At 39.7% G+C, this 26,397-nt stretch overlaps 3 protein-coding genes across 4 annotated transcripts; all 3 read right to left on the reverse strand.

Moving 5' to 3' along the window:
* Positions 1-1,736: 1,736 nt before the first annotated feature.
* Positions 1,737-6,514, reverse strand: LOC148978167 (uncharacterized). The gene is made up of 2 exons (XM_089133615.1): positions 5,541-6,514; positions 1,737-5,014 (listed from the first exon to the last, which is right to left on the reverse strand). Exons 1-2 carry the CDS (start codon positions 5,623-5,625, stop codon positions 4,284-4,286), a joined length of 816 nt encoding a protein of 271 aa, XP_088989741.1. The 5' UTR covers positions 5,626-6,514; the 3' UTR covers positions 1,737-4,283.
* A 91-nt stretch (positions 6,515-6,605) lies between these two features.
* Positions 6,606-14,631, reverse strand: LOC120475136 (uncharacterized). Of its 2 annotated transcripts, none has more exons than XM_089133611.1 (3): positions 14,298-14,631; positions 13,973-14,105; positions 6,606-9,111 (listed from the first exon to the last, which is right to left on the reverse strand). In XM_089133611.1, exons 2-3 carry the CDS (start codon positions 14,055-14,057, stop codon positions 8,357-8,359), a joined length of 840 nt encoding a protein of 279 aa, XP_088989737.1. In that variant the 5' UTR covers positions 14,058-14,105; positions 14,298-14,631; the 3' UTR covers positions 6,606-8,356. The 2 variants fall into 2 exon arrangements, with proteins under 2 accessions (XP_088989737.1, XP_088989738.1); XM_089133612.1 differs by having other exon boundaries at positions 14,523-14,615.
* A 2,662-nt stretch (positions 14,632-17,293) lies between these two features.
* Positions 17,294-26,397, reverse strand: LOC120475100 (uncharacterized). Its single transcript, XM_039665838.2, has 6 exons — positions 26,288-26,397; positions 23,303-23,423; positions 21,232-22,328; positions 20,995-21,150; positions 17,924-18,016; positions 17,294-17,844 (listed from the first exon to the last, which is right to left on the reverse strand). Exons 2-6 carry the CDS (start codon positions 23,376-23,378, stop codon positions 17,557-17,559), a joined length of 1,710 nt encoding a protein of 569 aa, XP_039521772.2. The 5' UTR covers positions 23,379-23,423; positions 26,288-26,397; the 3' UTR covers positions 17,294-17,556.

The following is a 26,397-nucleotide window of genomic DNA, read 5'->3' on the forward strand; positions in this document are numbered from 1 at the left end:
AAAAGTCTTCAATCTGCTGTCCAAGATCCATATAAATATATATAATAGATGTCATGGGAATTCATGGTGAAATATAGGTTAATACATGTTGTCCTATGATGTGATGAAAAAGATTAAGAATTACTAATTGTTAAAAAGACTGAGTTCTTAAAGCACAGTTCATATGTGTCAGCATTAAAGTGCATACATCTGCCACAAGAATAAGTAGAAGATAAAAAAGTATGGTTAATGTTAATGCTAAAATAGTATAGATAAAAAAAATCATTATCCTGAAAAATCATTGTCACCTGGTCGTTGTGGTTCCCTGTGTTCGTCTATTCTGGTGTTTTATTATAAATATCTTCTGATAACAACATTATTATCTTTGTCTGTGACAGATGTCCATCCTGTTAAGCATTTACAGTGACTTCATAAAGTCAGCAATAAATAAAGTGTAAATACTATGGAAAAAAATGTTTAACTTGATGGATAAGCCTTGTTTATTTATGATAAAGTTTATTATACTTTGTTTTGTCTTTTATCTAGACAGACTCACATATTAGTTGTGCTATATACTCTTTTGCTTAATTTTTATTACGTCATCATCAACTGTCAATATTCAAGAACACATATACAGAGGACGCATGAAAGTGCTTTATATCGAGGATCATCAAATGCATTCTTGAGAGAATTGAACCGTTAAAATCATTTGATTACACTTTCTGTACCTGAATATCATAAAACACAATTCAATCGTATCTTTGTTCAATTGTATCTATTTGTTGTTTTTTATTTGTCCTTTATTTAATTACTGTTTACTTGTCTTTAATAATGCTTGAAGTGTGTATAAGTAAAAAGTTCATTGTTTCTCTGTGGTATTTTTTAAACCACAGTCAAACGTTCCTGTTCTTTAGCCTGTTGATTTTTGATCATGATATTCAGCTACAACTAAATCTTTTCCAAAAAGACTAAATGTGACTGATATCTAAAGTTTTTTTTTTTATATCTTATTAGGAATCGATAAGTAGAATCGAAATCGGAATATGACCTGTTAAAATTCAAACAATACCCAACCCTAGACATCCAATCAGCACATGTTCACAGAGGAAAACAACTGAAAAACAGCGCTGGTTGTTCTCGCGATGCCGTCGGTTTGTTTTACTGACTGATAAATTGTTTCAGCTGATTCAGTGAGAGAGCAGTCCAAGCGAATGTGAGTGGATTCAGACCGCTCTGCAAAGCGTTTCACTCATTCATAATTTAACCTGTTAACGGTCACACCCATTTTTGAGTGTAGGCCTGCAAAGTTGATGTCGAAATTCAAATGAATGTAATTCTGGAACGCTTTTCAATTTAATCCTCATTCTGGTCTTGTTTTAAAGAAGGCATCAAGCTCACAAACAAGAGCTTCTCGAAATTCTCTTTGGTTTTCAGTGCAGCCAGTTACCGGTGGATTATGAACGTAATGTCCAAAAAGTGGTAGAACAAAATGTGGTACCACTTTCTAGTTTTCCGCAGCACTGTGTAATACCCAATGAGGGCATCGGATACATCAACTCCTCCCATGTTCCTGTGAGTAAAGCAAGCATAACAATAATCAATACATAAAACAGCTTAATTTGCATTTCCAGCGAATCAGAAATAACAGATTTTTTTTTTTTGACTCACTTATTGCAGTCCAACACTGCAGCAGAAATGGGAACAGTCTTTTCTGTCCATTTCCCATCTGGAGTTTTGACCCTCCTTTCCACAGTCTGGTCTCCATTGGCTGAATGAAAGGAAGAACACATCAGGACCTCATCCATTCCACAAAGAGAAGTTGGTCATCCCTGATCCACCTCATGTTCCCACGGGGTGCAGTTTTTGGCAGCTTGTTGAGGGTGGTTTTAGGGAAGCCCACCCTGTTGCATCTAATGGCGCTTTTCCACTGCATAGTACGGTACGGTTCGGCTCAGTACGCTTCGACTCGGCGTGAAACAGTTCGGCTCGCTTTGCGTTTCCACTGCAGTAGTACCCCTTCAAAGTGTGTGGGACTGATCGTTATTTGCGCACGCCATCATCTTAAAAGCGGCACATTTTCAAACCCACAACACAGGAACAATGGAGACTATCGAGGCAGACTGATCTCATGAAGTAGCGTGTGTATGACACGCCAATTCGTATTTCCATTTTTGGCGTGCTATCAAGACGCATAATCGCCTTTCAGCGTGTTTATGAACGCCGTTGACTTAACGTTATATAAATATATGACTTACCTCAACCCCGTCCCTAAACCTAACCATCACTGGGGTTAATGGCATTTATGACTGGAGATTTGACTGCGTGTTCAGACACGCGGAATGACGCGGACGTTAATGGCGTAGACATACACGCATACACGCGGATAGCACAAAATGCGTGGAGATAACACGCCACCTGACTCGAAAGTGGCGTATATGTTTACGCAAAAGTGATGATGTCATGTTGACAAAAATGAAAATACGAATTGGCGTGTCATACACACGCTACTTCATGAGATCAGTCCGATCTTTTTGTAACTTTTCCACGGAATCAAGTTGGAAAAATCCAAGTATCCTTGAAAATCCAAGTACAGTTGGAACAAACTTGACTTGAACTAAACTTAACACTAGTGATGGCAATTTCAAAACACTCCTTCATGAAGTGCCACCTTAACGTGGTGGAGAGGATTGAATACATGAACGATCCTAGGAGCTATGTTTTCCAGGGCTATATGCCCCTTCAAGGGTCTCCCAAGGCAAAAAGGTCCTAGGGATCGGGTCAGACTAAGAGGGGTTCATAAACCCCTTATGTTGCAAGGAAAAACAGGGACTGTGACGTCGCCCGACATTATGCAGCCGGGGCCCAAACTGGGAGTGATCGTCTGGAGGCTGGACCTGCCCCCTTTGGGCCCGGCCGGGCAGAGCCTGAAGGAGCGACGTGGGGCCGCCCTACTGTGGGCTCAACACCTGCAGGAGGGACCATAAGGAGCCGATGCATGGTGGATCGGGCGGCAGGGGCCCCAACAACCCCATCCCTGGACACGGAAACTAACTTTAGGGTCGTGGAACGTCAGGTGGTCATGCGTGGCCACAGCAGTCCATATGTACAAAAGAAAAGAAAAAGCCTCAAGACAAAGTATAAAGAGGTTAAAGCTAGGGTATACGATTTCAAAGATTGTTCATTATTAATATCCTCGTTTAGATGCTGGTAATGGTTATATAGTACTATCCTAACAATATGAATAGAAAAAAGAACGAAAAAAATCCATTCACTCTATTGGCTGTACAGCCGCAGAAAAGTTGACCAATGTAAGCTGTGCGGCCGCACAGCTTATATTGGTCAACTGCTCTCATCCAATCACCAGCTCCACTTGAAACTCCGCCTGGCGCTCGCGTCTCCAACCCAACTGCACCCGCCCCGCCCCCCTCCATGCGCGAGCAAACAGCTGACAGACTGTCTACGGTAGCTAGCTAGTAGCGTCAGATCAGCAATGGATAAAGCAATGGATAAAAATATAAACGACAACAGCAAGCGGACCCTGCTTGCCTCTACTGTAAAGTTTGGACGCAAGAGAAAGTCTGAGGAGGAAAGATCAGAGATTAAAAAGAAATGTGAAGAACACCGGACTCTAAGTAGGATAAATATAGCGTCCTTCATTGACCATTGGAGAAAGCTTTAGGGAGATCTGGGGCTGAAAATGACGCTGACACGGATGACTTTTTGTTGAGCAGGTAAACATTTATTTATTCTTTTATGGTGTGACGTGTTACGTGGCTTTTTATCAGTTTGACAACTTGCTCATGCTGCCGGTCGGCATTGGAATGTTAGCCGTTTAGCATCGCCTATCACGGGTCAAAGTAATTATATTTCTTGTTCGAGGTTTCTGTTCGAGCCGATCGGAATTTGAACAAAATGCGCTGCGTGCTGCAATAACAATTACTGAAAACCTTAGCAATACTAGTAGTATTATAATGGTGGTGGGGAGTTTAGAACATTTCATGTGTTGCTAATCTTGCGTTGACGTGAACTCAAACGTGACATACGTCAGGGATCAGGTAGCACAGAGGGGAGGGGGTGTGTGTGGAGGGGCGGGATGAGTTTTTTAAAACTTCCCTACCGTCTCGACCGATTAACATCGTATACCATAGCTTTAAGAAAGAAACAGTTATGAAGGTAGACAGTCAGATTTGGTCGACATTGAAGTAGTTTTGTGTACATAGTCTTCATTTTACACAGAAAAACATATTTGCTGGTGCAAATATTCAAAACTCTTCCCACACAATAAACACTAATAGGGACTCACATCAGCATGACTTTTTGGGTGTATCTGTAAGTGAGATGATGGCAAAAGCATTTGTTTTATTACACTGATCATCACAATTAAATTGTCTTTCCCCAGAGTGAAGTCGCAGGTGATTTTTAAAATGTCTCCTTGTCGTAAACATCTTGCCACATTCAGAACAATGCAATATCTTTCCAGAGTGAGTCTGCAAGTGGCGTTTCAGGTCTCTCTGATATTTGAAACTCTCCTCACACCGAGGGCACTTGAAAGGCTTCTCTCCAGTGTGAATTCTCATGTGAACCTCGAGGTTTCCATTTTGAGTGAAAGACTTCCCACAGTAATCGCAGGTGTAAGGCTTCTCTCCAGTGTGAAGTCTCACGTGGGCATTAAGGTTTCCTTTGTATGCATAACTGTTTCCACACTGTTGGCAGGTGTAAGGCTTCTCTCCATTGTGAATTCTCATGTGGACTTTAAGGTTTTGTTTTTGAGTGAAACTTTTTCCACACTGTTGGCATGTGTAAGGCTTCTCTCCAGTGTGAGTCCTCACGTGGACTTCAAAGTTTCGTTTATGATTGAAACTCCTTCCACAGTGACTGCAGGTGAAATCGCTGTTAGATTTGGTCTTCTGGGCTCCTTTTTTTGAGCAAGTCATTTCAGTCGGTGTAGATTTTTCTCCGATCGTGAGATCATGATTCTCATCTTTCACTTGCATATTATTCAGTTCTTGACTCTCCTCTTTCAGCGCCATCAGGTCTAAAGCGAAAAACAGACGAATACAAGTTCACACGGCAGGAAAAACAACAAAGCATAAAAACAGCATGTATAATATATGCATCAAGTTACTGAAAGAGGTGATACTTGAAATTTCAGAAACTCTTCTCAATATTGTAACCTCTTCACATTCTTTAGGACAAAAACATGCCAGTTATCAAACCCTTTATCAAACACAGCTTAACCCAGAAAAAAATGGTTTATTAAAGACTGATGGCAAAGCACCTATTCATGTATAAAACATTAGAAAAATAGTGTCCTCTCAACTACTACTCCGCAGGGAGATATCTGCATCATCCCTTTGTGTAAACGGGGCATTAAGCTCTGATGACCACAGCAGATAAATCTCACCGATCGGTTACATCCAGCCTAAGTCAAACACACCTGGTCATGTGATCTGAACATGTCAACTCATATGACATTCTTCAAAAACATCGTTCATTTCTATAGAGGCCGACATTTCAATGAGAATCAAATGAATGATTTCAACTTTGAGAATGAAACTCACCTGTTTGTTCCTCAGTCTCTTCATGTTTCACTAAGAAAGCTTCTTCAATCTTTATGTCTTCACTCTCCTCTTTAATAAAGGCCATCTTTATAATAGTGTCACGTAGATCTCAGATGCTTCTCCAGGAGTTTTTTCTGTGTTTGGACAATTTGTCATGTTCAAGATGAGACTAATTAACGTAACAGAAAAAATAAATAAATCCACAGTAAGTCTCTGAGTGTTCCTCTGGTCAGAGCTACGATTTATATTAGATATTTAAAGATGTTACATTTAACAATATACACTTTCATGAAACATTTGCTATGGTTTATAAAAATAGTCATTACACGTTTGTGTTCTCGTTATAGTCGCACTGTTTTGATCATCTGGTTTCGCCAGCGGTGATTCGAGCAAAGGAATCGTTTGCGATGCAATAGATTCAAATGACTCGTAGTTTCGAAAAGCTCCGTTATCACTTCTTGTGCTGAATTCGTGTATGATAAACTGATTCACGATTTAGGGCGCGAAATGAGTCAAACCCTTTCTGTTACTCACGCGTGGACACGTATTACTCACAAAATAACGTTCATTAATGCATTGTTACGCTCAATAATCATTCATTCACTGCACATTGCTTCATTCAGCTGCATCACAAACGCAGGAGCGCGGCGCACCCGTATGATGTCACATCGTCACCAAAATAAAAGTCCTATTCGCTCGCAAACATGCAAATATTCTTGGTGAAATACACATTTACCAGTTTGCATTTTGTCCAATGATGTGTTAATAATATAGATAAAATCAACCAATTGAAAGAGATTAAATAGTACATTTTTAGTACTTTTCTTGAAAGTAGCATTGAAGTCTTGAAATTAATTATTGACAGACACATTTAAACCTAATAAAGTAGTCAATGAACTAAGGAAAGCAAAGGCAAAGTTTTTTATGGATATTATTAAAGATGGAAAAGGAAATAGTAAATTGATATGGAGCAACATAAATGAACTAATAAAGAAAGACGAGCAAAATCAGAGAAATGGATATAAGCTGAAGATCAATGGAATTTTAAATAATGATCCTACTGAAAAAACTTTAAACTGCATTTAATACTTATTTTACCGCATCAATGCAGAATTTGTCTGACACTTTTGGTGCAAGAATTAAAAATATAGTGACACCAGATTATAATAAGACCGTTTTTAAGATGACTGAAGTTCCTGAAGATAAAATGTAAAGACATTAAGCACTTTAAAGTTCTCAAAGGCAAAAGATACATTTAAGTGGGATTCAACATTTCTAAAGAACAATATTCATTCCCTCAGCACCCCCATTACAGACCTAGTTAACTTACCAGTAAAGCAATACATTTATCAAACTTCTTGGAAAGATGGTCATGTTGCTAATTATAGACCCATCAGCATTTTGCCGGTGATATAAAAAATTGCGGAAAAGGTGATAACCAAGCAGTTTGTTGCAAGCAAACTTGTTGTCTGAGAGGCGATTTGTGTGATGATGTTTTATGGTATATTTATATGTGTTTGTAGGATTGTTAATTGTATGTTTTCCTTTCCTGTCCAGGGGCTACAGATGAAATTTAGCTTGTAGCTAATTCTGGTATGGCTGAATGCCATACACTGTGTAGTCAACACATCGGGGAAAAAAAGCTATACAGCATAGTTCAAGAAAATAATAATAAATTAATTTCTGAACATTTTTTTTTCACTCAATCCTTATCTTTATTCACCTTTTTTTTCAAGGCTTCTCAATAGACTTCCTAAAAGTATAGAATATCATAGTTCTAATAGTTCTAACACATGATGTAGTCATCAGGATCCGGTCCGTATCCAGATCAGATGGAGGACCTGCGGCTAGACACGACCACAACAGATTTTTTGAAGTCGACTGTTATGACATCAAAGTCGAGTCGACGTTGACTAGTCGCTGACGTCATTCACGTCTCAAATGCGTTTCGAGGGGCATAGCTTACACCTGGTCTTTTCGTAATCAGATCACAGAAACACGTGAAGTGGCCAGATGTACAGTAGCTAAACAGCCCGCTGTTTACATCATTTAGGATGAAAAAAAAAAAGCCATAAATTCACATCTGCACGTTAATGATGGATCTAAGTAATACAAAATAATACTATTCCAATCGATTGCGGGTGAATTAGATGCATTAATATGTTTAAATAAAGATATGAAAAAAAAATAGGCTAACGTTTGAATGATTTTAAAAGAGACTGCTCACATTTCCCGGTAAAATAGTGAGCGTGCGTCATGCTTTTACTTTCGTTTCAACAATATAGTGGTGCTACGTTAGTAAAGTATTCCCATACGCTTTATGTGCCAATGCTGCTTTCTTGCTGCAATGACCCTCTGGGCTCTTCATCTGTTATCGGCCATATACTATTAAAATTAGCGCAATCATATAGTGTCACATGATCAATGCGACTATAGTCGACGTCAAGCTTAAAGCGTCACGGCATTGCATTAAGGTCGACTAATCGACTAATCGGTTCAACCCCTAATAGGGACTCACATCAGCATGACTTTTTAGGTGTATCTGTAAGTGAGATCCCAGACAGCAAACTGACATTGAATCAACGTGGAAACGACGTCTCTCATGACATTGAAACAACGTTGATTTGGCTCATCGAATTAACGTTGAACCAACGTCAGACGCGGCATTCTTCAAAGCTAAATGAAAATCGAAAATTGGTTTGCTTTCATAACGTTGAAACAACGCGTTGATTTCAAGTTGATTTTCCGTTAGTTTTGAAAGAATGACGCGTCTGACGTTGGTTCAACGTTAATTCGATGAGCAAAACAATGTCAGATCAACGTTGTTTCGATGTCATATTTCCACGTTGATTCAATGTCAGTTTGCTATCTGGGATGATGGCACAAGCATTTGTTTTATTACACTGATCATCACAATTAAATTGTCTTTCCCCAGAGTGAAGTCGCAGGTGATTTTTAAAACGTCTCCTTGTCGTAAACATCTTGCCACATTCGGAACAATGCAATATCTTTCCAGAGTGAGTCTGCAAGTGGCGTTTCAGGTCTCTTTGACATCTGAAACTCTCCTCACAGCGAGGGCACTTGAAAGGCTTCTCTCCAGTGTGAATTCTCATGTGAACCTCGAGGTTTCCATTTTGAGTGAAACACTTCCCACAGTAATCGCAGGTGTAAGGCTTCTCTCCAGTGTGAAGTCTCACGTGGGCATTAAGGCTTCCTTTGTATGCATAACTGTTTCCACACTGTTGGCAGGTGTAAGGCTTCTCTCCATTGTGAATTCTCATGTGGACTTTAAGGTTTTGTTTTTGAGTGAAACTTTTTCCACATTGTTGGCATGTGTAAGGCTTCTCTCCAGTGTGAGTCCTCACGTGGACTTCAAAGTTTTGTTTATGATTGAAACTCCTTCCACAGTGACTGCAGGTGAAATCGCTGTTAGATTTGGTCTTCTGGGCTCCTTTTTTTGAGCAAGTCATTTCAGTCGGTGTAGATTTTTCTCCGATCGTGAGATCATGATTCTCATCTTTCACTTGCATATTATTCAGTTCTTGACTCTCCTCTTTCGGCGCCATCAGGTCTAAAGCGAAAAACAGACCAATACAAGTTCACACGGCATGAAAAACAACAAAGCATAAAAACAGCATGTATAATATATGCATCAAGTTACTGAAAGAGGTGATACTTGAAATTTCAAAAACTCTTCTCAATATTGTAACCTCTTCACATTCTTTAGGACAAAAACATGCCAGTTATCAAACCCTTTATCAAACACAGCCTAACCCGGAAAAAAATGGTTTATTAAAGGGACACTATGCATTTATTTTAGCTTAATTTAACAGCTTCATAGTTATTGAAATGGTTATATGACTTCTTTCGGGTTGACCCCCCTGGTGCCTGTGAGCGGAAAAATCTCACTTGCAATTTCAGGGCAAACATCTCGCAGCACGGATGTACCAGTACAAACAAATAAAACATCTCCAGGTAATTCATTTATTTAGTTTGTTAAATAAGAGGCGATCTGAAATGTGTTGTTTGTGAAATCAAGTGACCAAAGTGCTCGTTGGCGCTGCGATCGGTTTCAGTGGATTCAGTGGTCTGTTGTGATCTTCAAATGGACGCGCTCTCATTGCTCAATCCATTGCGGGGACTGAGAGACTCATTACGGTGAAATCACAAAACCCAATGCACAAAAAACATATCCCTGCTTGAAATACAGACACTAATAAACAATCGGTGTTGATGAGGAAAATAAACTATACTACTAGTAAGGGATTAGGACCCAGAACCTGTGACACACATGGATAAAGTTCTTCCTCTGGACCATTATAGTTCATGGGGATATGCATTTAATCACGTGAAAATTCTCACCACTAACAACATATATTAGATCTCATTAAACGACAAATTAAACACAATGTACTATTGTATACTATGTAACACGTCATGCCCTCCGTGAGTGGTATTTACGACAGCAATGTTAAAAACAGTTAATCTAGGGGTCGCTGTTTGACAAAAACAGCATTCTTGTCTGGTGCCCCTTTAAAGACTGATGGCAAATCACCTATTCATGTATAAAATATTAGAAAAATAGTGTCCTTTCAACTATGTCGTTTTGCACTGAAATGGTATTTCATTCAGAATCCGAACCCAATTGTAGCACATAAACTGTGCATTAAAGGGCACCTATTATGCCCCTTTTTACAAGATGTAATATTGGTCTCGGTTGTCCCCAGAATGTATTTGTGAAGTTTCAGCTCAAAATACCCCACAGTTAATTTACTATAACCAATTGAAAATGTCATTTTGGGGCCTGTTTAAAAATGAGCTGTTTCGGGGGTATACCACCTTAAATGCAAATGAGCTGCATATCCCCGGACCAGAATGGACCAGAACGTCTCGGTATGGTTATTTGATACATTTATGTACTTATAGCGTTGTAATCGCGTCCCCTTTGAAATGATGGGCATGAGCAACAGACACACACAAACACTAATGCTGGCGCAATTTTTTTTTGAAATTACATACACATACTGTGATAAAGTTTGCTACGTACAAGCGAAATTACATTTATGCGAGGGACCTGTGGCGTCATGTTTACTTGTCATACGGGTGCTTCTGTGGCAAATGTGAGGAGATGGCTAACTTACAGAACAACAACATATATGCAGTTTTTAATACAATATCTTAAAATATATATAAACGTGTGGTTACACACTATACAAACAAGGGTTAAATTATATAGCTTACACGGACATCCTACAACTTTAGACGCATTTGTTGTTGAATTGGCTGACATTGACTGAAAAGACTATTTGCTCAAAAAATTATAAAATACACTTACTGTTACTAGAGGTGACGGTGGATCGCAAACAGTAGACGACAATCCACACTTGAGGATTAACTTTTAAGCTACAACAACAGGATTAACCCACGACAGAACATTTCTGTTTCCAAGAGACATTACCGGCTGTCATTGAAACAATGGAGGATGGTGTACAGATCACAGAGGGCGGGGTCTATGCCACAACCACACTGTCAATCAAACCCCTCGCTCAATTCTACGTCACAAAGAGCTGAATCTCAGAACAGCTCGTTCTGAGACAGTGCAGATGATTTATTGAGATTGTAAAAAAAACACTGGGTCGATTTTTATCATTCTAGGGTGGTTTTGCTCACGCACTGCCAACAATTTTCCATAATAGGTGCCCTTTTAAGTTATAGGCCTATCTCACAAGCTGTTAGATCTTCCAACAACATGACTTTCCCTTGGATAGTTTGAGAATAATGTTGGCATTTGTGGACAAGCACATTTTCTTTGTGTAAATCAACAGACGTCTCATTAGACACAAGTACGGAGTGCCACAGGGCTCGGTTTTAGGTCCACTGATTTTCTCCTTGTACATGTCTTCGCTGGGGGACATTATTATTTAATTTCATTGTTATATCAATTTTATATCGATGTTATATCAGTGATACTTTTGATATTTCTTCACAACTTACTGCACAACTAGAAAAGTTAACAGGGGATATTGTAGGGCTGGGCGATATATCGAGTATGTACGATGTATCGTTATATTTTTTGAAACGATATGGAATGAGGCAATACCGTTTATATCGATACAGTAGTTTGATATGAGCACATCTGAAAAATAGCGGAGTTTGCAGTGTGAGCTGCTGCAGTGAAAGTAGCTAGGCTACGTAGTAGGCTACAATTTGTCCTAAACATGACACAAGCTTATATTAATTGCGTCAAAATCACTTTGATATAGTTAACAAGTTTAAGGCAGCTTGCCGCCCTGTCAAATGCTCTGACAGACACTGTTGCTGACTGACAGATATGCGCTGTTTAATGCGTTTGAGATGTGGTGCTTTCCTCAGTGCTCAACTTACATTTCACAGGTATATTCTCCATCTGTAAATGTTATAAAGTAAAGCAAATATGTCCATTTCACAACAAATATGTCCATGTCAGAAGAGGACGAGCTTCTGCAAGTGAATCTCCGCTAAAATTCATGCTTCCTTGAACGAGCGCCGGCGCGCGCATGCGCGTGAATAGTACTACGTTGTACGCAATAATTCTGACTAAAATAAACATATTGCTAAAATATTTGTTGTTGGAGAAAATAAATGTGCCATATGTGGAATTTTAAACCTACAAGTATATATTTTTAATGAAAGTGAAAGTGATTATAATGGGGTAATCAAATGCAGGCTAATATAATTAGTTTGTGCTTTTGTTTTTGTTTTTTATTTTCATTTTTAGTTTAGCTTTTAGTCAATATAAAAACAAAAGCTTTTTGCACATAATATATTGCATAGCCTATATTGTATTTGTTTCCATATCCTTCAATATCAACATTGTTTGTAGGATATCATTGGGCCGAATGTGAATATATATATATATATATATATATATATATATATATATATAGATATATATATATATTAAATATAAAGATTTTCTTTATCTAAATAGAAAACGTAGAAAGTACCGAGATATATATCGTATATCGCCATTTGACCAAAAAATATCGAGATATGATTTTTTGGCCATATCGCCCAGCCCTAGGATATTGTTGATATTAGGTCTGCATCAGCGGCATCAGAGATGTGCAAAAAAATTCACAAATACTTTCATGAGAAAGTTTAAAATATCTACAGCTCCATTGTTTCTGGCTCGGCTTAGTCGTCTACTGAGTCACATTTTATAAATGCGCTCTCCACTTCCTTCTCTAATTTGTGTTGTCCAGTTACAGCAATATATGTCCACAAACAATTTATAACAAATTCAATGTATAACAAATAACAAATTCCCCAGAGCCATTTTCACCAGTTCAGCAGGGTGTCCCACAGGGGTCCGTATTGGGGTCAGTATTGTTTTGCATATATAGGTTACTTCTTGGTGAATTCATTAGAAAGTGTGGTTTGGGGTTTCATTGCTATGTTGACGATACACAGATCTATGGCTGCGTTACACATGGTATCAACATGCGATCACTGCGATCTGATCATAAGCCAATCAGGACACGGTGCCTTTACACCTGTCCACATCAAGTGGCTTCTCTATTTTAGGGACGGGGTTGAGGTAAGTCATATATTTATATAACGTTAAGTCAACGGCGTTCATAAACACGCTGAAAAGCAATTATGCGTCTTGATAGCACGCCAAAAATGGAAATACGACACGCTACTTCATGAGATCAGTCTATAATGTTAATTTCCCATGGCCTTATTTGTCCAAGTTCAATCGGTATTTTTGAGAAAATATTCTAAATGCAATTTACGTTGGATGTATATTTTGTTCTTGCAATGTTGTAGGCTATTTGTTGAAATTTTGCACTTTTGACAAACAGTTTGAGATATTTGAGTGTTGTGTGTAAAAAAACAATACTCTATGAAATCATAATTGTATTGCATTGTTTTAAACACTAAATATTTTAATTAAAACATTCATCAGACATTTATTCAGTTATTTATAATATATAATTTATAACATGTTATAATAATATAATATGTAATATAATATTTATATGTTGTTCAAAAAGCAAAAGTAGTTTTAATGCAGCTAGCTACTTTTTGATAGTAACTTGTAGTGAATCTAACTACTTTTCCAGAAGGGTAGCTTGACTGTAGTTTAACTACTTTAACGTACGAGTAGCTTGTAGCTTATCAAACTACAGTTTCAGGGTAGCTTCCCCAACACTGCTGCAGGGAGATATCTGCGTCTTCCCTTCGTGTTACGGGGCATTAAGCTCTGATGACCACAGCAGATAAATCTCACCGATCGGTTACATCCAGCCTAAGTCAAACACACCTGGTCATGTGATCTGAACATGTCAACTCATATGACACTCTTCAAAAACATCTTTAATTTCTGTAGAGGCCGACATTTCAATGAGAATCAAATGAATGATTTCAACTTTGAGAATGAAACTCACCTGTTTGTTCCTCAGTCTCTTCATGTTTCACTATGAAAGCTTCTTCAATCTTTATGTCTTCACTCTCCTCTTTAATAAAGGCCATCTTTATAATAGTGTCACGTAGATCTCAGATGCTTCTCCAGGAGTTTTCCTGTGTTTGGACAATTTGTCATGTTCAAGATGAGAATAATTAACGTAACAGAAAAAAATTAATAATCCACAGTAAGTCTCTGAGTGTTCCTCTAGTCAGAGCTACGATTTATATTAGATATTTAAAGATGTTACATTTAACAATATACACTTTCATGAAACATTTGCTATGGTTTATAAAAATAGTCATTACACGTTTAGTGTTCTCGTTATAGTCGCACTGTTTTGATCATCTGGTTTCGCCTGATTCGAGCAAAGGAATCGTTTGCGATACAATAGATTCAAATGACTCGTAGTTTCGAAAAGCTCCGTTATCACTTCTTGTGCTGAATTCGTGTATGATAAACTGATTCACGATTTAGGGCGCGAAATGAGTCACACCCTTTCTGTTACTCACGTGTGGACACGTATTACTCACAAAATAACGTTCATTAATGCATTGTTACGCTCAATAATCATTCATTCACTTCACATTGCTTCATTTAGCTGCATCACAAACGCAGGAGTGCGACGCATCCGTATGACGTAACATCGTCACCAAAATAAAAGTCCTATTCGCTCGCAAACATGCAAATATTCTTGGTGAAATACACATTTACCAGTTTGCATTTTGTCCAATGATATCTTAATAATATAGATAAAATCAACCAATTGAAAGAGATTAAATAGTACATTTTTAGTACATTTCTTGAAAGTAGCATTGAAGTCTAAATGTATTATTGACAGACACATTTAAACCTAATAAAGTAGTCAACGAACTAAGGAAAGCAAAGGCAAAGGATATATATATATATATATATATATATATATATATATATATATATATATTATGGTTATTATTAAATTGATATGGAGCAACGTAAATAAACTAATAAAGAAAGACGAGCAAAATCAGAGAAATGGATATAAGCTGAAGATTAATGGAATTTTAAATAATTACTGAAAACTTTTCTGTATTTAAAACTTTTTTTACCGCATCAATGCAGAATTTGTCTGGCACTTTTGGTGCAAGAATTAAAAATATAGTGACACCAGATTATAATAAGACCGTTTTTAAGATAACTGAAGTTCCTGAAGATAAAATTTAAAGACATTAAGCACTTTAAAGTTCTCAAAGGCAAAAGATACATTTAAGTGGGATTCAACATTTCTAAAGAACAATATTAATTCCCTCAGCACCCCCATTACACACCTAGTTAACTTATCAGTAGAGCAATACATTTTTCCAACTTCTTGGAAAGATGCAGTGTTCGTTCCGATCTTCAAGACAGGGGATGTTGCAACTGATGTTGCTAATTATAGACCCATCAGCATTTTGAAAAAATTGCAGAAAAGGTGATAACCAAGCAGTTATATATATATATATATATATATATATATGAATATATATATATATATATATATGAATATATATATATATATATATATATATATGAATATATATATATATATATATATATATATGAATATATATATATATATATATTCATGGCCCCTACATCACTACCAAATAGAATACCACCATATATCCCGTACCCGTATCAGCCCACCACCCGTATCAGCCGGATACAGGCCGTATCCAGAACAGATGAAGGACCTGTGCCTGGACACGACACGACCACAACACACGATGTAGTCAGCCGGATACGGGCCGTATCCAGAACAGATGAAGGACCTGTACCCACACACAACCACAACACATGATCTATTCAGCCGGATCCGGGCCACAACACATGATGTAGTCAGCCGGATCCGGGCCGTATCCAGAAAAGATGAAGGACCTGTGCCTGGACACGACCACAACACATGATGTATTCAGCCGGATCCGGGCCACAACACATGATGTAGTCAGCCGGATCCGGGCCGTATCCAGAACAGATGAAGGACCTGTACCCACACACAACCACAACACATGATCTATTCAGCCGGATCCGGGCCACAACACATGATGTAGTCAGCCGGATCCGGGCCGTATCCAGAACAGATGAAGGACCTGTGCCTGGACACGACCACAACACATGATGTATTCAGCCGGATCCGGGCCACAACACATGATGTAGTCAGCCGGATCCGGGCCGTATCCAGAACAGATGAAGGACCTGTGCCTGGACACGACAACAACACATGATGTATTCAGCCGGATCCGGGCCACAACACATGATGTAGTCAGCCGGATCCGGGCCGTATCCAGAACAGATGAAGGACCTGTGCCTGGACACGACCACAACACATGATGTATTCAGCCGGATCCGGGCCACAACACATGATGTAGTCAGCCGGATCCGGGCCACAACACATGATGGCCCGGATCCGGCTGACTACATCATGTGTTGTGGTCGTGTCGTGTCCAGGCACAGGTGCTTCATCTGATCTGGATACAGCCCGGATCCGGCTGAATACATCATGTGTTGTGGCCAGGACCCGGCTGATTACATGATGTATTCAGCCGGATCCGGGCTGTATCCAGATCAGATTAAGGACCTGTGCCTGGACACGACCACAAAGCATGATGTAGTCAGCCGGATCCAGAAAAGATGAAGGACCTGTGCCTGGACACGACATGACCACAACACATGATGTAGTTATCCGGATCCGGGCCGTATCCAGAACAGATGAAGGACCTGTGCCTGGACACGACATGACCACAACACATGATGTAGTCAGCCGGATCCGGGCCGTATCCAGATCAGATGAAAGACCTGTGCCCACACACAACCACAACACATGATGTAGTTATCTGGATCCGGGCCTTTTGCAGAACAGATGGTGGACCTACGTCTAGACACGACCACAACATGACCCGAGCCGTGTACCGGGACCTCTTGCGGTTCTGCCGCTGCCTCATAGATGCAGTACTCCGGCACAGAGGCTATCATGTTATAAATAAGACAACATCTGAATTGCAAACCCCTCCAATGTTGCGGTTGCTGATGATGTTTTTGGGTGTACGCCTATCAACGCAACGTCATTCCCAGAAGTCAATGTAGATATTCCGGAAACGAAACATTTGGACTGGACTGGATTTGGACTAACAATGTGAACATAGCCTTAGCGCACAATAAAATTTGCAAGCTTTTACTAGGGATTTTTCCTTAAACAAAATGAAACCGCACGTTCAAAGGAGGAATGTACTGAATAGAAAATAGACTAAAAAAAGATAAAAGAAAAGAAGAATGGTTTCCAAGCTGCTTTGTAAGTAGATATGTAGTTTTATTTCCAAAAAAAGGAAAAAAAGAGAACGAAAACAGAATTGGACTTGCACAATAAACACTCAAATGCCATTTTTTTGAGTCCACCTTACTAAAACTAAAGTAGTTTTTTATTTAAACAGTTTTGTTTAGGCTTTTTTTTAAACTGCATTTATTTTATTAATGTCAAGTTGTAATTTTATGGACAAGAAACTTTTACATTTGCAGCACAATCCAACATTTGAATCTGATGACGGCAGTGTTTTAGTACAGCAGTTTGTTTTTCAGAGACATCACCTTAAGGCTAGGCTTCAGGTCGTCCAGCTCAAGGAAAATCTTCTGAAATGCCTCAAAAGTGTTTTTCAGTTCTTTTGGGTAGCTGAGGTTGAGTGCGTATATCAGCCCCATCAGCAGAGCACAGGCCCGGGGGACGTCCAGGTCTTCCTGGAGCTCAGTTCCCTCGATCACTATCCTTGCGGTGGTTGGGTCAGACGTCGTGGCTCCTCTGGTTATAATAATCTTCATCCGTTCATTGATATTATCCCCATTATCCTAAATAGTTCAGAATCAATGTCAGTGTTTTAAGTTAACATACTTAAAAATCAGATTGACACAAAGTACAGTATCTTACCAAGCGCTCTTTAAAGAGATCATCTTCCTTGTCTCTGAGATGCACCATTACGGAACGGATAACCGCCTCTCTCCTTCTTTCCAAAGAATAATCCTGTAAAGAAAGAAAATATGTTAAACTACGTTTCCATGAGGATGGGTTTTACTAAATACATCAATTTGGAAATAAAAGATGAGGTTAATGACTGTACCAATTACCCAGTTAAATTAAAATGAAAACAAACGAATAAATTGACCAACAAAAAAGCATAATTTAAATGTATTTTCTGGCCTCCTGGTGACATTCAAGAGACAACTGATATAGGCGTTTCTGCAATAATGTTGTTAACCAGAGGTCTGGACTTTGAGGTTATTGTACTTAATATAATGTCTAATATCAGTAAGGATATATTAGACTCCTTGCTTGAGTATATAGACCCGTGGCCCGACACACTAGGGGTTGAGTCACAACACCGGTCTCATCACTCGCCCACCGTGGCAATTTGTTTCAGTTTAAAGCGTTACAAATATTTAGCACAGTATCCGTTTTTTCTGTCATTCGTTGACTAGCGCTGTATGATCATGCTCTCATTAATGCAAATGCTTTTAAATCATTTAAACACGATGAGACAAGAGAATGTTCTCTTTCAGGCTTAAACGACCCATAACACACACATTATGCCAAAGTTTCAGTTTTGTTGAATATCCTCATAACATAAGAGCAGTCTTAAATCAGTTAAATATTGTCTTGAATGAACGTAAAGAGTTTTGAGAAAATGGGACGAGTGTCAGATCCATATGTGCAGCAGCCGTTTGCTCAGCGGTATGAGTGATTCTTTCAAGATTCCCTATAAATTAATAATTCCCTTTGAGGAAAATTAATCGCTTTATCCAATGTTACCAGAACCGTGTTTGTTTTCCAACGTCATTGCAAATATTTTGGAAGCTCTACCAATGGGCTATATGCACGCATAAGTTCCGCATTTGACGTAAGGATGCTCGTCCATTTCCGGTTGTGTAGATTAAAGCGGAGGAAAACCGGAGAAAACGGGATTATGGCAGAGTCTTCAATATTTACTGTCCTCCCGTCTTTGAAACGAAACGTACATACGTTTAGATGTTATTTTATATATAGTTATGTTTATTTAATATAATTTTTAAAAGAAGCATAAACACAACGAGGGGTGTCTGTTTTATCTGTTTTTGTGACTAACGTTTCATTAGTATAACCATGGAGTATAAAATTCAATATAAACTCTCGGTATTGGATTGGACTCTATGATCGGCGGAAGTTATCGAGCATCCTTAATCCTTCACCGGAAATAACGCCGTGCATAGAGCCCATTGTATGTTACAAGCCAGGCCTAGCAGTGTCCAACATGACATCATGACTTTTGCGTAAACATACACGGCACTTTCAAGTGAAATGGCATGTTATCTATACGCATTTTGAGCCATCCGCGTGTATGTCTACGCCGTTAAATGTCTGAGTGATTCCGCGTGTATGTACACGCCATTAAATGTCTGAGCGAAACAAAGCAAAATGCAGATCTACATATGGGTACTGATATTTTTGTCCTAGGATGGTAGGGGAAGACTCATAAATGCTATTAAACCCAATGACTGGTAGGTTTAGGGACGGGGTTGGGGTAGGTCATAAATTTATATACAGTAATGTAATGATAAGTCAACGGCGTTCATACACATGCTGAAAAGCCATTATGCATGTTGATAGCACACCCGGCCTCGGACCCGCCCTCGATCTCGACCCGGCCTCGGCCTCGACCCGGCCTCGATCTCGACCCGGCCTCGATCTCGACCCGGCCTCGATCTCGACCCGGCCTCGGCCTCGACCCGGCCTCGACCTCGACCCGGCCTCGACCTCGACCCGGCCTCGACCTCGACCCGGCCTCGACCTCGACCCGGCCTCGATCTCGACCCGGCCTCGACTCGGCCTCGGTCTCGACTCGGCCTCGACTCGGCCTCGGTCTCGACTCGGTCTCGACTCGGCCTCGGTCTCGACTCGGTCTGGCCTCGATCTCGGCCTCGGTCTCGACTCGGTCTGGCCTCGATCTCGACTCGATCTTGGCTTCGGTCTCGACTCGGTCTCGGCCTCGACTCGGTCTCGGCCTCGACTCGGTCTCGGCCTCAACTCGGTCTGGCCTCGATCTCGGCCTCGGTCTGGCCTCGATCTCGGCCTCGGTCTCCACTCGGTCTGGCCTCGATCTCGGCCTCGACTCGGTCTGGCCTCGACACGGTCTCGACTCGGTCTTGGCCTAGGTCTCGACTCGATCTTGGCCTCGGTCTCGACTCGGTCTGGCCTCAATCTCGGCCTCGGTCTCGACTCGATCTTGGCCTCGACTCGGTCTTGGCCTCGACTCGGTCTTGGCCTCGACACGGTCTCGACTCGGTCTTGGCCTAGGTCTCGACTCGATCTTGGCCTCGGTCTCGACTCGGTCTGGCCTCAATCTCGGCCTCGGTCTCGACTCGATCTTGGCCTCGACTCGGTCTTGGCCTCGACTCGGTCTTGGCCTCGACTCGGTCTTGGCCTCGACTCGGTCTTGGCCTCGACTCGGTCTTGGCCTCGGCCTCGACTCGGTCTTGGCCTCGACTCGGTCTTGGCCTCGGCTCGGTCTCGACTCGGTCTCGGGCTCGGTCTCGACTCGGTCTCGGCCTCGGTCTCGACTCGGTCTTGGCCTCGGTCTCGACTCGGCCTTGGCCTCGGTCTCGACTCGGCCTTGGCCTCGGTCTCGACTCGGTCTGGCCTCGGTCTTGGCCACGGTCTCGACTCGATCTTGGCCTCGGTCTCGACTCGATCTTGGCCTCGGTCTCGACTCGATCTTGGCCTCGGTCTCGACTCGATCTTGGCCTCGGTCTCGACTCGGTCTAGGCCTCGATCTCGACTCAGTCTAGGCCTTGATCTCGGTCTTGGTATGGATCTTGGTCTCCATCTCGATCTTGGTCTCGACTTGGTCTCGATACCCTCTGGTCTTGGTAGTGTCTTGGTCTCGGTTTAGGCAGTCTTGACTACAAGTCTAATAAATAGTGACTTGACATTATTCTTACACATCTCATTGATTGATACACTCATACCTCTAGCAGCATGTTCCTGATGCGCTGAATGCTCAAGGTCGCAGGCCCTCTTCTTGTCAACACCAAGGATATTATTTTTGGGAAGTAGTGGTCCAGTTTTGCAATGAACGTTTCCTCCAGGTTAACAGTGGTGATCCTTGTGAATTCTTTGTTTATCTGCAGAAAACAAGGCACAATTTGTTAATGTAGAAAACTGACTTTAGTATAGCACATGTGCACGTCAAAAAAAATATTTACCTGATCTGCACAAAAAAGAGCAGGCCATCTGTTTTTTAATTCACTGACTGAGAGTGCGTGACTGACGACTTCCTGTCTGCGGAAGGAGAATGTCTTTGCCATTTTCTCACAGATGATCTGATAGTTGTTCCTCATCTTCACCTCATTAAGGAGCGCCACTCGTTCATTTTCCAAGCTTTCTTCAGTTTCTCCTTGTGGGTGAGGCGGTAAAAAGTTCACCTCTGCCTTTCTTGGCTTCTTGATATTCTTCGCTGGTGCTCTTTCATGAGCTCGCTTCTGTTTGAGAGAGTTCACGTCGAGCTCAGGGCATCCAAGACCTCTCAGTTTCGTTCTATAGTTGCCCATTTTATATTTTAGTCTTTGTCGCCATTGGTAGCATCCATTATACGAACCCGGTTCTCGAAGGCAAGGGTGTTTCTGAACCAGCGCCTCGATGACATCGGACAATTGTACGCTTGTTGGATAGGCCACGTACTGAAAGATGCTTTCGGCCAGTTTCTCCAAGATGTCTGGAAGGATTGAGGTGAAGTTGAGTTGAAATCCATCCTTCTTGAATGCTTCGTTTCCTGAAGCAAGCACAAGTTCTGTGTCATATGCAAAGCGAGGTACTGGGAATTTAGTAGGCCAACGCTGTGATCGCTGAGTCTTGGGTTCAGGCGAGGAAAGCGCCGACGTATCCTGTGATCCAGGAGAGGAACTGCTGTTGGACGGATGGACAGAGGACACTGAAGTGTGGACAGAGGACACTGAAGTGCAAACAGAGGACGCTGAGGTTTGGATTGAGGTCTTTGAAGCACTTTTAACAGAATTATCCACATTGGTAAAGGTCAGAGTAAGTGTAGGAGATTCAGCAATGTGAATCACTTTAATGGTGTCCTTGTCCTTGATGTCACTTGTTGAGGTAACAGAGAAATACTCCTCTCCGAAATCAGGATCCTTATAATGCAAAGTAAAGCTCCCAATGAGGCCGAATGTCTTCCTCACGATATGCTCAAGCTCATTCACACTCCCAGGGATTCCCTGAGGCAAGTCCAGTTTGCGAATGTCATGTTCCTGAAGAATGATGCGAAGTTTTGCTGGATGAGGCACTGGAGCATCTGTGAGAAAAACCACATCACTCGAGTCTGAGTTACAGCACAGTACGTCCAGGCACATCGTACTATGATAGTTAAGTATTGAGTTGCGGCGTTGTACGGGAACCACACCCCTGAGCGATTCCTCCATTGACAACTAAGCAACCGCCACCTTGACACTTGTTCGTAAAGAGATTGTAAAACTAATCTATGAATCGAGATGTTTAGTCTTTGTGACAGGCAGGCAAAAATTATATTTATTATTCCCTTTGGAGGTTATTGAACACTGTGAAATTTGTGCTTTGAACATTTGTGATGCACATAAGAACAATTTCTTTAGTTGAAAAGTTATGAAAGACATCGTTAAAATAGTCTGATTGACTACAGTGGCTCAAAACTGACAAGTTTATCAAGAGACAAGAATACTCTCTGTGCGCAAAAAACAAACAAAAATTATGAATTTATTCAACTATTAATTTCCTTTAGGCCACGACTGAGTTATTGATATGATGCGCAAGAACATGAAGAACATGAGTAGTTCAATAAAGTCGTTATTTTTGTTAGTTTTTTGCGCACATAAAGTATTCTCGTCGCTTGATAAACTTAAGGTTGAGCCACTGTCGTCACTCGGACTATTTTAACAATGTCTTTAATAACTTTTGGGCTGGCAAGTTTCAATCCCTCAAGAAGTAGTGAGGAGGAGTGATCCAGCTCTCAGATTTAATCACAAATATCTTAATTTGTGTTCAGAAGATGAACTAAAGTCTTACGGGGTTGAACGACAACAACATGAGGGCGAGTAATTACTGACAGAGTTTACATTTTGGGGTGAACGAACCCTTTATGCAGAAACCAAACAGACGCAGCATTATCAAAACCCGTATCGGGAAGGAGTGTGTGACAATACAATGTCTTATCGATATAATGAATAGCCAGTGTAAAATTAAAAAATATTATTAATTTGTGTAGAAGATATTAATAAGGATCAAATAACCGACCTGTTTGTTCCACAGCATCTTCGTGTTCATCTTTCACGATCACCACGTCTTCACTCTCGTCTTTCACCAGCGCCATCTTTACGAGTGCGTCACGCGGATCTCAGCCGAACCAGGAGCTGTCCTGTGGGTTTGGACAATTTCTCACGTTTCAGATCAGAATAATTAACAGAGCCTAATTACCTGGGTGCACCTCATACTGCCTTTATGTGCTGTCAGAAATACCAGTTTCTCTGTTAGAGACTGGACCAGCACGGCCTCTCGGGTCATGGTCCCCACTTGACCAGGGACATTTAATATTCAACAATATTACTGATCTGTGTTGTACTATTTTCATGTTACCACTGTGAAGCTGCTTTGATACAATCTGTATTGTAAAAAGTGCTATATAAAAAAGGTGACTTGACATGGGTATGATTGGGAAATAATTGTGTACGGCTGGAAGAACCTCAGACTCTTTGATTTCCATGAGATCCGGACAACTCCAGGATTAAAGCAAGGCACGATGATTATAAAGAATGAAACTGTGACTAAGGATGAACAATAACCGGTTTCATGATAAAATTTCCTGGCGGTTAGTATTATTGTTTTCATATTGACTATGATTATTATGGAGGCGTATTGCATTCACTTGAAGAAAAAAAAAATCTACTCTGTTTTTCTGAATTAACGAGTTAATTTTTCATGAGAAAAAAAGTTTTTGCTCTGTTTTTCTGAATTAATGAGTTCGTTTTTCATGAGAAAAAAAGTTTACGCTCTGTTTTTCTGATTTAACGAGTTAATTTTTCATGAGAAAAAAAGTTTTTCTCTGTTTTTCTGAATCAACGAGTTAATTTTTCATGAGAAAAAAAGTTTTTGCTGTTTTTCTGAATTAACGAGTTAATTTTTCATGAGAAAAAAAGTTTTTCTCTGTTTTTCTGAATTAACGAGTTAATTTTTCATGAGAAAAAAGTTTTTTCTGTTTTTCTGAATTAACGAGTTAATTTTTCATGGATTTTTTTTTTTGCTCTGTTTTTCTGAATTAATGAGTTAATTCAGAAAAACAGCAAAAATACATTTTCTCATGAAAAATTAACTCATTCATTCAGAAAAACAGAGTAGATTTTTTTTTTCAAGTGAATGCAATACGCCTCCATAGATTATCATTAAAACGGTGTTTAATTATCGTGATTTTAAACCCTGTCTGGCCAGCACGACCCGGACGCAGTGTGCAACGCTGTTTTTTGTATGACATGGCAGACCGGGCTTGATAACTTTGACCTCAATATCAAAACAAAGTTGGTAACTAACTAATTAATGTATTTTTTGTGATTAAATTATAGCATTTGTGCATTTATTCCTGTAATGTAATGTAGTCTATTTAGTCTACTGCTATCCATACAAACACCACAGAAACCATATAGTTACATTTGACCACGGTGTTGATCCGTGGTTTTAACTGTGGTTATCGTGATCTAATGTATGCAACTGTGGATGATTTCAATAAAACTCAAAGTGTCAGAATATTTACATTTTACCATATAATTTTGTACAGATGTTAATGTTTTAGTTAATGAACAAATGTATATCTGCATCCAAACTCAAGCCTCTACTACTGTCAAATGTGCATTTCTAAGAAACCTTTTTTTTCCCTATTAAGACAATTATTTTTTGTTAGGAACAATTACTTAAAAAGTGTAAATAATTCAAAAATGTTTCGAGTATTCTACATTAGGTTTGTGAAATGTTCACCTGTTTGGCAAGTGTTTGACATATTCTGACAATAAATAAATACATTATTGTGATGATTTAATTTTGGCCATATCATGCAGCCCTAGTTACAACATATAAGTTAAATATCAGCCTACCACACGTGCAAGAGGGAACATTACTAAGGTCAACACTACTGTGTCCAATGTTAACGGTTTCCACTAGACACAGTTGGAATAATTACCAGCGTCTAAATAAAATAAAAACTAGTATCAAAAAATGCACTATTATCATGAAAATAGATACTAGTAAGTTTAAATAATTTAAATGTTAAATCAGTTTGTGATTGAACCTGGAGTGGTGAATGTATAGAAAAGCTTGAATAATGTTGGCAATAAATGTCATGGTACAATTTACTCAAAAATAAATAAATAAAATTAAACACATAATTCTGAGCATAATTTTGGTTGTTTACTTTGGGGTCAGCAGGACACCGTTTGTCCAGGAATGGAGTTGAAGAGCCCTGAACTGATGTATCCTCAATACATTTACTTTTAATGAGGTTTCTTCCACACAAAATAGGCAAGAATGAACATGGAATCTGCCATTATTGATATTCATTCCAACAGCAAATCACTTCAACCACGAAATTAACCATGTTTTTTTACAAAAAAAAAAAACATGGTTATGTTAAACAATGTTTACCACAAATTAACCATGGTTTTGCTACTCTAACCATGGTATTAATAGTAAAACGTGCAAATGGTAACTAATTAGCCAAAAAAATAAAAATAAATAAACACATGGTTACTTGTCTTTTGCTTTAATAAAACCATGCTTTATGTTGTGGGAACATTTCTGATAGCACGTGAAGGCAGCAGTCTCTAACTTTCCTGATTTATAACACTTAGGATGACGATAACGTTACTTCAAATTAATTTTGCAGCTGCATGCAAAGACACATTAACGTTCCTCATGTTCGTGTCTCTCTCTAACGGCTGTAAACAGGGAATCATCCTGCGATTGCAGAGCCACTGACTCAATTGACTCCGTTTCTCCCGTCACAGTTTCCAGACACAACTTCATGTTTACCATAACACTATAGCGCGCTAAAATAGACGCATCTTTGCTGCTACTCACGTGTGGACGTGCTTTACTCACAGAAATAACGTTCATTAAGGTTAGATAAGGTATTACTGTGTTACATTCGGTAACAATTAATTTATTAACATTTACTGTAAACGCTATTTAAAAGACTTTATATCGATTTAAACACTTAAAACGCATGCAAACACAAACCTTTCTGCAGCCAAATCACAGACGGAGGAGCATGGCGCATACATATGATGTCATATACCTACACCAAAATAAAGGTCCTGTTCACACATTAAAAACACAAACATGCATTG

Source organism: Pimephales promelas, chromosome 7 (genome assembly GCF_988280905.1).
Source record: "Pimephales promelas chromosome 7, fPimPro1.hap1.1, whole genome shotgun sequence".
In the NCBI taxonomy this organism is placed as follows: Eukaryota; Metazoa; Chordata; class Actinopteri; order Cypriniformes; family Leuciscidae; genus Pimephales; species Pimephales promelas.

Bases quoted from the DNA above. Each gene is read 5' to 3' on its own strand.
- LOC148978167 (XM_089133615.1), bottom strand. From the start codon at position 5,625: ATGGCCTTTATTAAAGAGGAGAGTGAAGACATAAAGATTGAAGAAGCT. The intron at 5,015-5,540 runs GTGAGTTTCATT...TTTTCGCTTTAG, and splicing joins AGAGACTGAGGAACAAACAG to ACCTGATGGCGCTGAAAGAG.
- LOC120475136 (XM_089133611.1), bottom strand. From the start codon at position 14,057: ATGGCCTTTATTAAAGAGGAGAGTGAAGACATAAAGATTGAAGAAGCT. The intron at 9,112-13,972 runs GTGAGTTTCATT...TTTTCGCTTTAG, and splicing joins AGAGACTGAGGAACAAACAG to ACCTGATGGCGCCGAAAGAG.
- LOC120475100 (XM_039665838.2), bottom strand. From the start codon at position 23,378: ATGGCGCTGGTGAAAGACGAGAGTGAAGACGTGGTGATCGTGAAAGAT. The intron at 18,017-20,994 runs GTATGAGTGTAT...CTTTCTTTACAG, and splicing joins TCAGGAACATGCTGCTAGAG to GATTATTCTTTGGAAAGAAG. The intron at 17,845-17,923 runs GTAAGATACTGT...TGAACTATTTAG, and splicing joins ATCTCTTTAAAGAGCGCTTG to GATAATGGGGATAATATCAA.